This window comes from Notolepis coatsorum, assembly GCF_963971535.1.
Source record: "Notolepis coatsorum genome assembly, chromosome: 11".
NCBI lineage: Eukaryota > Metazoa > Chordata > Actinopteri > Aulopiformes > Paralepididae > Notolepis > Notolepis coatsorum.
In genome coordinates, this window is record NC_140175.1 from 50,429,650 (window position 1) to 50,442,361 (window position 12,712).

A 12,712-nucleotide genomic window follows, 5' to 3' on the forward strand; every position below is an offset into this window, starting at 1 on the left:
TACCAGTGTTTACCCACCCTATATACAGGACACAATGGTTAGTATCATATCTGTCATCAGTAATAAACCTAAGAGCTGAGTGAGGTTTAAGAGTTGATGCCGCAGCATGCCTATAAATTACATCACCATAATCCAAAACTGATAAGAAGACTGATTCAACTATTCTTTTTCTACTAAATAGAGTAAAATTGGATCTGTTTCTGTACAGGTCATTTTCTGTCGCAGTTTAGAGAGGCAAGATTGTCCACATGGAACTTAAATGTACATTTCTCATCAAGCCACAGGCCAAGATATTTATACTCAGTGACTCTCTCTATACAAGAGCCACTGACAGTAGATATCCGCACATCATCAAAGTTAATATTTCTGGCTCTTGAAAACAACATAAACGTTGTCTTACTAGCATTAAGAACCCATTTAAGACTAGCAAGGGCATCCTGTAGATGTAGAGCATAAAAGGAAAGTTACAATTTCTCAATGGCCAACACAGAGTCAGCAATACAGTACACAGTTGTGTCATCAGCATACAAATGGGCATGACATCCATACAAAGAAGAAACAATATCATTAATATAAATTGTAAAAAGGACAGCACCCAAAACTGAACCTTGTGGCACACCTTTAGTCATGGCCAATAATTCAGATTGGGCTTGACCTAACTTCACACACTGCCGCCTAGAAGATAAATAATCCTGAAACCAGACACAGGCATTATCATCCAACCCAATTTAGAAGTAAGTAGTGATCAACTGTATCAAAGACTTTTGATAAATCAACAAAGAGGGAACTCCCTGGGTTCCATCCTAGAGGCTAATCTCTCCTGTGACAAAATGGCATCCAATGTAATAAAAAAAGTCAACCAAAGAACTCGATTCTTGTACCGGATCTCCTCTCTGGTAAACAGGAATACCCTGAAGACTCTGGCAGGAGCACTCATTCAAGGGTACTACGACTATGCTTGCACCTCATGGTACCAAAGCACCTCAAAGGCGCTAAAAACAAAATTACAAACATCTCAAAACAAACTGGTCAGACTACTGCTTGACCTTACTCCTAGAACCCACCTCACCCCTGCCCACTTTGACAACCTAGGATGGCTTAGAGTAGACGACAGAGTACAGCAACTTGCAATGGGCCTGGTCTACAAGATACACTACACGACCAAGGTACCCATGTACATGTCAAAATACTTCCCAAAGGTCAGTGAATACCACGATCACAACACCAGAGGGAGCTCCACAAATCATGTTAAACCCAGATTCGGCTCAAATAAGGGACTAAACACGTTTCGCAATTATGCCATATCAATGTGGAACGCCCTACCCAAAGCTGTAAAGGAATGTGGATCACTACCCACTTTCAAAACCAATCTCAAGGGACACCTACGGGAGACTGCAATTCAAAACTGGCCCCTGTAAATGTCCTAACCCAACCCCCTCCAATGTACAGTCATTTACCTAGTATGGTTTTGTCAATAGTCCAATGTACAGTTTTGCTTGTTTATACAGTGTCTCTCCCCCCCCCCCCCCCCCCCCAATGTACAGTTTGCTTGTTTATACAGTGTTTCTCCCCCCCCCCCCCCCCCCCAACCACCTCCAATGTAAATTACCCAGTATGGTTGTCAATATCCCAATGTACCCACCCCCCCCCCCCCCCCCCCCACACAACCCCACCCAACCTCCTCCAATGTACAGTTTCTACGTCAAATGTATATACTCCCTTTTCTTGACTCCTTTTGTATCACAAACAGTACTGTATTTGCAAATCTGGTATGTCATAAATGTATAGATGTAGCAGTACTGACTATCTGTATGTCATGTATGTCATATATGTCCTGATGAATAGAAAATGGGGGACCCTGATGTAAACAAGACAAAAGTATTTCTCTGGTCTGCATCCCCTTAACAATTGTGTGTATTGAGCTGTACTGTATTGTACCCATTCTGCAATCTGTTAATAAAGTTTTCAATCAATCAATCAATCAGCACAATGTTTCTTCTTATCTAATGCTGAAATAATATCATTTGTAACCAGAGTGATGGCTAATGTAGTACTATGTTTGTCTCTAAACCCAGATTGCTGAGAACTAAGTATGGAGTTAATTGAAAGGAAAAACTTAAGTTGTTTGTTTACTAGTGTTTCCAGGACTTTAGCTAGGCAAGGTAACCTGGAGATAGGACGATAATTATCTAAGTTATCCCTATCACCTCCCTTATGTAAAGGAATCACCCATGCAGATTTCCAAGCTAGAGGAAATCTACCTGAGAAAATAGAGGGATTAAAAATATAAATTATCTGCTCAGCGATAACTGGTGCAGCCAACCTAATAAAAAAATACTCTAAGTAGAACACTTTGAATCTATTGATTGCAAAGCATCAAATACAGCTGACTGTGAAAAGGGTTGAAAGGAGAAATGTGAAGTGACGCCCACAGTGTACAAACAGATATATATATATGTGAGAGAGAGATGAGAGAGAGAGAGAGAGAGAGAGAGAGAGAGAGAGAGAGATAGATAGATAGATAGATAGATAGATAGATAGATAGACAGACAGACAGACAGACAGACAGACAGACAGACAGACAGACAGACAGACAGACAGACAGACAGACAGACAGACAGACAGACAGACAGACAGACAGACAGACAGACAGACAGACAGATAGATAGATAATGGATTATTATTATCCATAAATTATGGATTATTATTATCCAGCACCTAGTGGCGTGGTGCGCCGACAACAACCTGGTCCTCAACATCATATCACCACATCTCCGAGGATCTCTCTTTTTGTCACTGGTCAAGAAGGCTCACCAGCATCTTTTATTCCTGAGGAGACAGAGGAAAGCCCATCTCCTCAGATTCTTGTGAACTTTTACCGGTGCACCATATAAAGCATATTCACCAACTGCATCACAGTCTGGTACAGCAACTGCACTGCCTCACACTGAAAAGCCCTGAAGAGGGTGGTGAAAACCGCCGAACACATTCATCACAAACGGCACGCAGCATTGCGCAGCATTGCCCTCCTTCCCTCTGGGAGGCGCTATAGGAATCTCCGTTCCAAATCAAGCAGGCTCAGGAACAGCTGAATCAACCACAGCCCCACCGACCATAACCATTATAACTCTGAACCCTGAACCCCATTGCCTATTCCCTAGGCCCTGTTACCCATACTGTACTCTGTTGTCTATACTCAATTTATACCTGCCTACTGCCTTCACTGTCTACAACTGCCTTACACTGTAATTGTAGTGGCCGACTGTCATTCCTCTGTGTGCTGACAGTCGTCCACGATGCACCCGCTATTGCCTTTTTACACTGTACCAAAGTTGTTGATGTTAAATGAGTTGAATGTCCACAGTTGCTCCTCTTACGGTGTACAGGGTTTATTGTTGTCCAAATGAAAGTGATAGTGAATTAAAGGTTAAACAGAACAGTCGTCAGTTGCTCCGTGCTCGGTTCCAACAGTATAACAGTGAAACAGTAGCAGTTCCAACAGTAAGACAGCGTTTGAAGGTAAGTCCTCCGCAGGTGCACAAGATTCCGTTGATCTACCGCCCTGTTTCTATTCTCACCTCCATCTCGAAAGTCATGGAAAAAATAGTCTACGAACAGGTCGAAAAGTACCTAGCGGAAAAAAATCTAATCTACGAATTCCAATCTGGCTTCAGAACATCCCACTCCACTGACACATGCCTTCTCTATTTGAATGACCACATCAAACAAGAGGTGGACGCAGGCAAATACTGCGGCATGGTCATGCTGGACCTACAAAAGGCCTTTGACACGGTCAATCACTCCATTCTGATTGACAAGCTAAAAGCAATTGGTTTTGATAGTCTATCAGTGAGCTGGATGCAATCCTACCTTGAGGGGAGGGAACAGATGGTGGAGGTAAACGGTACCCTATCCCCCCCTCTCACAGTGAGCTGTGGTGTTCCACAAGGAAGCATACTAGGACCGCTACTGTTCCTAATTTATGCAAATGACATGTCGTCAGCTTGTGACTGCAACTTGTTCCTGTTTGCGGACGACTCAGCCCTGCTGGTCTCTGACAAGAACAAGTTACAGGTTGAAAAAACCCTCAGCTCGGAACTAGGCAGAATCTGCATATGGCTCGCTGATAACAAACTATCATTACACATGGGCAAAACAGAGTCCATTCTCTTCGGTTCAAATAACAAACTCAGCAAGACCGACGGCTTCTCAGTTACAGTGGGTGACAATATTGTCACAAGGAAAGATGAAATTACCTACCTGGGTTCCATCCTAGAGGCTAATCTCTCCTGTGACAAAATGGCATCCAATGTAATAAAAAAAGTCAACCAACGAACTCGATTCTTGTACCGGATCTCCTCTCTGGTAAACAAGAATACCCTGAAGACTCTGGCAGGAGCACTCATTCAGGGGTACTACGACTATGCTTGCACCTCATGGTACCAAAGCACCTCAAAGGCGCTAAAAACAAAATTACAAACATCTCAAAACAAACTGGTCAGACTACTGCTTGACCTTACTCCTAGAACCCACCTCACCCCTGCCCACTTTGACAACCTAGGATGGCTTAGAGTAGATGACAGAGTACAGCAACTTGCAATGGGCCTGGTCTACAAGATACACTACACGACCAAGGTACCCATGTACATGGCAAAATACTTCCCAAAGGTCAGTGAATACCACGATCACAACACCAGAGGGAGCTCCACAAATCATGTTAAACCCAGATTCGGCTCAAATAAGGGACTAAACACGTTTCGCAATTATGCCACATCAATGTGGAACGCCCTACCCAAAGCTGTAAAGGAATGTGGATCACTACCCACTTTCAAAACCTCTCTCAAGAGACACCTACGGGAGACTGCAATTCAACACTGGCCCCTGTAAATATCCTAACCCAACCCCCCCCCCCCCCCCCCTCAATGTACAGTGTTACTTGTTTATACAGTGTGCCCCCGGCCCCCCCCCCCCCCCCCAACCACCTCCAATGTAAATTACCCAGTATGGTTGTCAATATCCCAATGTACCCAACCCCCCCCACCCAACCTCCTCCAATGTACAGTTTTCTACGTCAAATGTATATACTCCCTTTTCTTGACTCCTTCTGTATCACAAACAGTACTGTATTTGCAAATCTGGTATGTCATAAATGTATAGATGTAGCAGTACTGACTATCTGTATGTCATGTATGTCATATATGTCTATATGAATTGAAAATGGGGGACCCTGATGGAAACAAGACAAACGTCTTTCTCAGGTCTGCATCCCCTTAACAATTGTATGTATTGAGCCGTACTGTATTGTACCCATTCTGCAATCTGTTAAATAAAGTTTTCATTCATTCATTCATTCACCTTGGCCATTTATAGGAGTGGGCTGCAATGGGTGGTGAGCCCTCTAGTGGCCAAACAGTCTAAAGGTTCTAACAATAAGACAGTCTAAAGGTTCTAATATAAGACAGTCTAAAGGTTCTAATGTATATATATAATATAATATATAATAAATAATAATATAATAATATATAAATCCACCAAGTCGGTTTCTGCCTCTACAGTAATCATCATAACTACCTACCTCAAACTATAGTCTACCCATATAATTCTATATATATGATATCCCTACCTACTCCTATACCTTACCCACTCTTACTAGTTATACTGCTGGCCTGTATGACTTATTACCATAAATGGTTGATTGATTGATTGATTGATTGATTGATTGAAAAGGTTTATTAACAGATTGCAGAATGGGTACAGTACAGTACAGCTCAATACATGCAATTGTTAAGGGGATGCAGACCAGAGAAAGACTTTCGTCTTGTTTACATCAGGGTCCCCCATTTTCAATTCATCATAACATAATATACGACACACACAACATACAGATAGACAGTACTGCTACATCTATACATTTATGACATACCAGATTTGCAAATACAGTACTGTTTGTGATACAAAAAGTGTCCAGAAAAAGAGTGTATATACATTTGACGTAGAAACTGTACATTGGAGTAGGTTGGGTAGGTTGGGTGGGGGGGGGGGGCTGTACATTGGGGGGGGGGGGGGGGGGGGGGGGGTGGGGTAGGGGTTGGGTAGGGGGTGGGGGGGGGACACTGTACACTGTACATTGGAATACTGACAAAGCCATACTTGGTCATTTACTGTACAACTAGGTTAGGACATTTTTAGGGGCCAGTTTCGAATTGCAGTCTCCCGTAGGTGTTCTTTGAGAGTGTTTTTGAAAGTGGGTAGTGATTCACATTCCTTTACAGCTTTGGGTAGGGCGTTCCACATTGATGTGGCATAATTGCAAAACGTGTTTAGTCCCTTGTTTGAGCCGAATCTGGGTTTAACATTTGTGGATACCTGTATCACTGTAGGCGTACATAATAATACTATAACACTATATACATACATCTGATTATCATTATTACTCAGTAGTACTCATTTATATACACCAGTTTAATCACTTGTACATTGTATATTGCTATTACTCTACTGTTAAATTTAAAATTTAATTTAATTAAATCTGCCTGATACAGATGCCTTCATTCTCCCGGCGCCTCTCATCGGGTCCATCCTAGAGGCTAATCTCTCCTGTGACAAAATGGCATCCAATGTAATAAAAAAAGTCAACCAACGAACTCGATTCTTGTACCGGATCTCCTCTCTGGTAAACAAGAACACCCTGAAGACTCTGGCAGGAGCACTCATTCAGGGGTACTACGACTATGCTTGCACCTCATGGTACCAAAGCACCTCAAAGGCGCTAAAAACAAAATTACAAACATCTCAAAACAAACTGGTCAGACTACTGCTTGACCTTACTCCTAGAACCCACCTCACCCCTGCCCACTTCGACAACCTAGGATGGCTTAGAGTAGACGACAGAGTACAACAACTTGCAATGGGCCTGGTCTACAAGATACACTACACGACCAAGGTACCCATGTACATGTCAAAATACTTCCCAAAGGTCAGTGAATACCACGATCACAACACCAGAGGGAGCTCCACAAATCATGTCAAACCCAGATTCGGCTCAAATAAGGACTAAACACGTTTCGCAATTATGCCACATCAATGTGGAACGCCCTACCCAAAGCTGTAAAGGAATGTGGATCACTACCCACTTTCAAACCTCTCTCAAGGGACACCTACGGGAGACTGCAATTCAACACTGGCCCCTGTAAATATCCTAACCCAATCATTCCAACCCCCTCCAATGTACAGTCATTTACCTAGTATGGTTTTGTCAATAGTTCAATGTACAATTGTGTTTGTTTGTACAGTGTCTCCTCCCCCCCCCCCCTCAATGTACAGTGTTACTTGTTTATACAGTATGCCCCCGCCCCCCCCCCCCCCCCAACCACCTCCAATGTAAATTACCCAGTATGGTTGTCAATATCCCAATGTACCCAACCCCCCCCACCCAACCTCCAATGTACAGTTTCTACGTCAAATGTATATACTCCCTTTTCTTGACTCCTTCTGTATCACAAACAGTACTGTATTTGCAAATCTGGTATGTCATAAATGTATAGATGTAGCAGTACTGACTATCTGTATGTCATGTATGTCATATATGTCTATATGAATTGAAAATGGGGGACCCTGATGGAAACAAGACAAACGTCTTTCTCAGGTCTGCATCCCCTTAACAATTGTATGTATTGAGCCGTACTGTATTGTACCCATTCTGCAATCTGTTAAATAAAGTTTTCATTCATTCATTCATTCATCGAATGAAAACACCTCCTCCTCGTGGCCAAACGAGGGAAGGAGCCTTTTTCTGCCCGGAACCTTCCGTTGGGAGTCTTTACTGGCGGAATTCAAACTGAACAGGACCGGATACAGGCGCTTATGTCACATGAATAATCGTCCGTTAGGTTCTCATGATGGTGTTTGGTTTGTTTATATTTAGTGAGGGTTGACTTGTGTATCGGTCTCAATGACACTGGACTTAGCACCGTATTTAATTTTGATTGACGCATCGCACAACAGTTTCACAGTCTAGCACTAGCAGCACTGGTGATATTTGTTTGCAGTCTGTTACCGTTACTCCTCTCAGTCCTCTGAGATATAATGGTGTCCAGAAGCCAGAAGCGGGTGTGGAGGTATGTGGAGGAAGGTAGCTTGTTGAAACTAAAATCCTACCTGAGGAAACACCCGGAGCTGGAGCTCAACTTCTCCCAGGGCAAGAGGCAGAGAGGCCCGCTGCACCTGGCCTGCTCCCTGGGAGAGGACGCCATCCTCAGGCTCCTAGTGGAGCACGGAGCTGATGTCCTCTTGAAGGACCGAAAAGGTGACACGGCGCTGCACACCGCGGCCAACAGGGCTCTGAAGCACGGCAAGAGAGGTGAGGGGACTCGAGTTGGAGAACTGGGACGTAACATTAGGCGCTTGACTGCTTGTAACGTTTGTCAAGTTAACCGTGTCTGTATTTAAAGGCAGCCCCCCTCCAGATGCATCATTTTACCCAACCTCCTCCAATGTACAGTTTCTACGTCAAATGTATATACTTTTTTTCTGGACTCTTTTCGTATCACAAACAGTACTGTATTTGCAAATCTGGTGTGTCATAAATGTATAGATGTAGCAGTACTGTCTATCTGTATGTCATATATGTCATATATATATGTTACGATGAATTGAAAATGGGGGACACTGATGTAAACAAGACGAAAGTCTTTCTCTGGTCTGCACCCCCTTAACAATTGTATGTATTGACTGTACTGTACCCATTCTGCAATCTGTTAATAAAGTTTTCAATCAATCAACCCTAAATATTTTATATTGAATAAGTATAACAATATATTACTAAATAAACGACTGAAAATTACTTTGCAGCATCTCTAACGTAACACCTTTACCCTAATTGAGAATGTAGCGTTAAATGGATATTTTCCCTTTAGTAGAATCAGCTGTCTTACCTCTACTATGTAAAGTAATTTACAAGTAAGCTAACAACCACTGTCGTCCGTTGTCAACACCACTTCTTCCCAGCTGTCTTCCCGGCTTCTCATTCACTTCCATTCATTTTGAGGACCAAGTCTAAATGTCATATAATTTTTCTTTAGGTAATAAATCTGTAAAGACACGCCAAATGCCAAAACAAACGCGTACCCTTGACTCAGAATTGTCTGTTTGATTGAAATCTGTACAGTTTATACTTCAGAAGTATGATATTTAGACTAGTTCCCCGAAATGAATGGAAGTGAATGAGGAGCCTGACACCTGGGAGGAATGGTGGTGATGACAGCAGACGGCAAGGACAGCAGTTTATTTGTACATTACTTACTAGATATAGGTAAGACTGCTGAAATTTGATCAGTTCTACTAAGTGAAATATCCCTTTAAGGATTCCAAGTCTACAGCAGGCTACAGTTTCGAGGTACTTGTACTTGAGTATTTCCATTTTAGTGAACTTATTTTACTATGCTACATTTGTGAAAGTGAACATCCTACTTGAACCCTACAGTTACTAGTTACTAGTTATTTAGAGGAAAAGGGGTCTTCATACAAAACACAAGATGGTCAATCTGATCAAGAGGAAGTGATGGAAGCCAGCATTGCTACTGGATCACTTCCACATAACCTATAAAGGCTGAATTCTCACACACGCTGAAACACAAGAGCATCATAGTTATTTAAATAATGACCATGATAATACTGTAAATGGAGAAAGTGGCTTTATTTGGTATTTTTTCCCTGCTCAGCGTACGATGACCTGGTTGTACCTCTGAGGAAGAGCTGTCCTGCAGCCATGCTAGCACAGAACAACACAGGAGTCACACCTCAAGACCTACTCCAGTGGATGAGACAAGAGGAGGTAGGTTTACTTTAGTTTAGTATGCGATCATGTGGACTGAAAATAATACGAATAAATGGACCAGGACAATTTAGACAGGGAACCAGGCAGACGGACAGACGGAGAACATAAGAACACCTCAGACACACAACACAACATTGTGATTGTCTAACAGGAAGAAACAAGCAGGATATGACCTCCTGAAATGATAGTGTTTTGCGCTGTTATGTTTTGAGAAACAACCACCAGACAAATCCTGGTAAATCTTGGGTATAATCGTTTTTTTTACTCTACAAGTCACTTTGGTATATAAACAAAACAAAAAAAAGTCCCTCACTGCATGGTAGTAGTAGCAGGTTAGTAGTACTGTAGTAGTAGTAGTACAGTAGTAGTTAGTCTTGATGTATAGTTGTGTTATGCAGTCTTTAGCCAATACATAGTAGTAGTAGGCTAGTAGTAATAATAATAATAATAATAACATTAATAATAATAGTTGTTGTAGTAGTAGCAGCAGCAGTAGTAATAATAATAATAATAATAATAATAATAATAATAATAATAATAATAATAATAATAATCATAATAATAATGGTGTGCTGGTGCTGGTAATAATAATAATGAACAATAGTAGTACTAAGTCTTGATGTATTGATTTGTGTTGTGAAGTCTACAGCCAGCAGCAGTCATCAGCCTGAGCCGGACCCTGAGAAGGAGTGGTTGGACAAGCTGTTTGGGGAATGTGAGAATGACGTGTTCGACACCTTTGGACATGTTGACGGTAAGGTTTAAACTCTCACACTGAAAACATCAATAATATAAAGTCCATATAGTCCAAGTCTCCTGTCAGAGTAAATGTATTGTTGTAAAGTTAGTAAATGTACTGCAGTATGAGACTTGACAGTGTGGGGACTCGGTATTTATTTATTTCTGACCTGGTATCTGCCTCGAGGAATTCCGTGTGTGTGTACAAGGCTTTCCCCATCAGTTAGTTTTAGATTAAATTAGGTCCATTATCCCCTACTTTCCCTCATCCCCTCTCCCCCCCCCTATTTTCCTTGCCCTATTTTTTGTCCTGATTGTAAAGCGACCTTGGGTTCTATGAAAGTGCTATATAAATTTGATCTATTATTATTATTATTATTATTTCAACGTTCCATGATGAGTTTTGATTTGATGGATTTGAGAAACCCACCGACAACACTCTGCCTTCCAGGTGAGGTCTTCCTTCCAGTCGACGAAGATGAGGAGGACTTCATGGACTGGTCCGATCGTATCAGAGAAGAGTACTACCATAAAAGGCACGCTGAAGCCCAGAGACTCGCCGCTTCCTGCTCCGGCTGGAAGAGGAGGAAGGAAAAGGAGGTGGAGGCGGAGAAGGAGGAGAGGAGCCGCAGGGAGCTGCATGCGAGGCTGCAGAGGGAGCATGAGGAGTACCTGGCCCGTGCAGCACGGAAGGAGGAGGAGACACGCCGGGGGAAGAAGCAGCGTTATGAGGAGAAGTGTGCTGCTACATTCCACAGCCAGCCTGCGGCCGCCAGCAAAAAGCTGAGCTACAGCGACATCCCCTGGCCGGCCACTAGGGGCAGTGTGGAGGAGATGGTGGAGGTGATGGTACACGGCGCGGACAAGAAGAACATCCCGGCGCTCCGCAAGCTACTCATACGGCAGCAGGTACTGTGGCACCCGGATAAGTTTGCCCAGCGCTGTGGGACCAGGCTGGAGGACAAGGACAAGCAGAGGATTCTGGAGACGGTTAAGGCTCTGTCTCAGGAGCTAAACAGACTGGCCCAGAGCCTCGGCTAACAAGACTGATGGCGTCAGCTCCTAACACTCTACAGACTGGCCTGAGCCTCAGCTAATAAGACTGATGGCCTCAGCTAACACTCTACAGACTGGCCAGAGCCTCAGCTCCCAACACTCTACAGACTGGCCTGAGCCTCAGCTAATAAGACTGATGGCCTCAGCTAACACTCTACAGACTGGCCAGAGCCTCAGCTCCCAACACTCTACAGACTGGCCAGAGCTCAGCATGGCTGAGCCAGTTTGGGAAATTAATGTTGTTTCTACAAGATCATTTGTACCTTCATGAAGTGATTTTGAGAGGCATTACTCGGCATATATGGGGTAATTTAATCAAAATCACTGGTTGAAAAGAAACAAACCCACATCCGTTTCCAGGCAGTGGATAGTATATCTAGTGAACTGAAGTAATATTCTTAGTGTATATTACAGTGTCCCTTACATGGAATATTCAATGTGGTCACTGGTCAACCTGTCTGGAGGAGCTGCCAGTCAAACTGAAACAAGTTCAGCAGTGTTGCTTTCAGTGCCATACATGTAGAGTATATTAAAGGTAGAATCTTTAATGCCATCAAACAGCAATCTCTAGGCGAAAGACCCCTGCTTGGTATTGCACTTTGTTTACATGTTGTTTTTTTTGGTCTGATGTGTGGGTTGAGTGGGGATAGGGGAGTGCTTGCTATTGCTGGCCACACCTCAGGCTCTGCCAAGAGAGCTCTGAAGAAATTCAGAGTTACTATTATATATTATGTAAGGGATAATACACAACGTGGTGTATTTAAGTCCTTGTCGTTTGAAGTGTTTTGATAATAAATATATGAAATGAGTGTTTTGTGTCTATTAAAGGCATGTTGCTGCCTCTACTAATACGTATTACTATTGTCTTTCCATTGATCCAGTCCTGCTTCGTTTCCATGTAAAACAGATACATTTTGAAACCATGTGTGTAAGCCAACACCCTGGCTTGTCATCGGTGAGCCAACAGAACCTTTTCCTCTTGACACGTCCTGTCTGACAGCTCCCTGTTTAAAGTTTGGGATGTACATACTGTATGTAAACCCTAGTTCGTCACTTACACCCAGTTGGGGTATTTTAAAAATT

At 42.8% G+C, this 12,712-nt stretch overlaps 1 protein-coding gene across 1 annotated transcript; it reads left to right on the forward strand.

The window, feature by feature from the left end:
* Positions 1-7,910: 7,910 nt before the first annotated feature.
* Positions 7,911-12,484, forward strand: nfkbil1 (nuclear factor of kappa light polypeptide gene enhancer in B-cells inhibitor-like 1). Its single transcript, XM_084325513.1, has 4 exons — positions 7,911-8,359; positions 9,720-9,832; positions 10,478-10,589; positions 11,025-12,484. Exons 1-4 carry the CDS (start codon positions 8,086-8,088, stop codon positions 11,612-11,614), a joined length of 1,089 nt encoding a protein of 362 aa, XP_084181639.1. The 5' UTR covers positions 7,911-8,085; the 3' UTR covers positions 11,615-12,484.
* Positions 12,485-12,712: the final 228 nt, after the last annotated feature.

Excerpts from the sequence above, each read along its gene's own strand:
- nfkbil1 (XM_084325513.1), top strand. The coding sequence starts at position 8,086 with ATGGTGTCCAGAAGCCAGAAGCGGGTGTGGAGGTATGTGGAGGAAGGT. Across the intron at positions 8,360-9,719 it reads TCTGAAGCACGGCAAGAGAG|CGTACGATGACCTGGTTGTA; the intron begins GTGAGGGGACTC and ends TTCCCTGCTCAG. Across the intron at positions 10,590-11,024 it reads CACCTTTGGACATGTTGACG|GTGAGGTCTTCCTTCCAGTC; the intron begins GTAAGGTTTAAA and ends TCTGCCTTCCAG.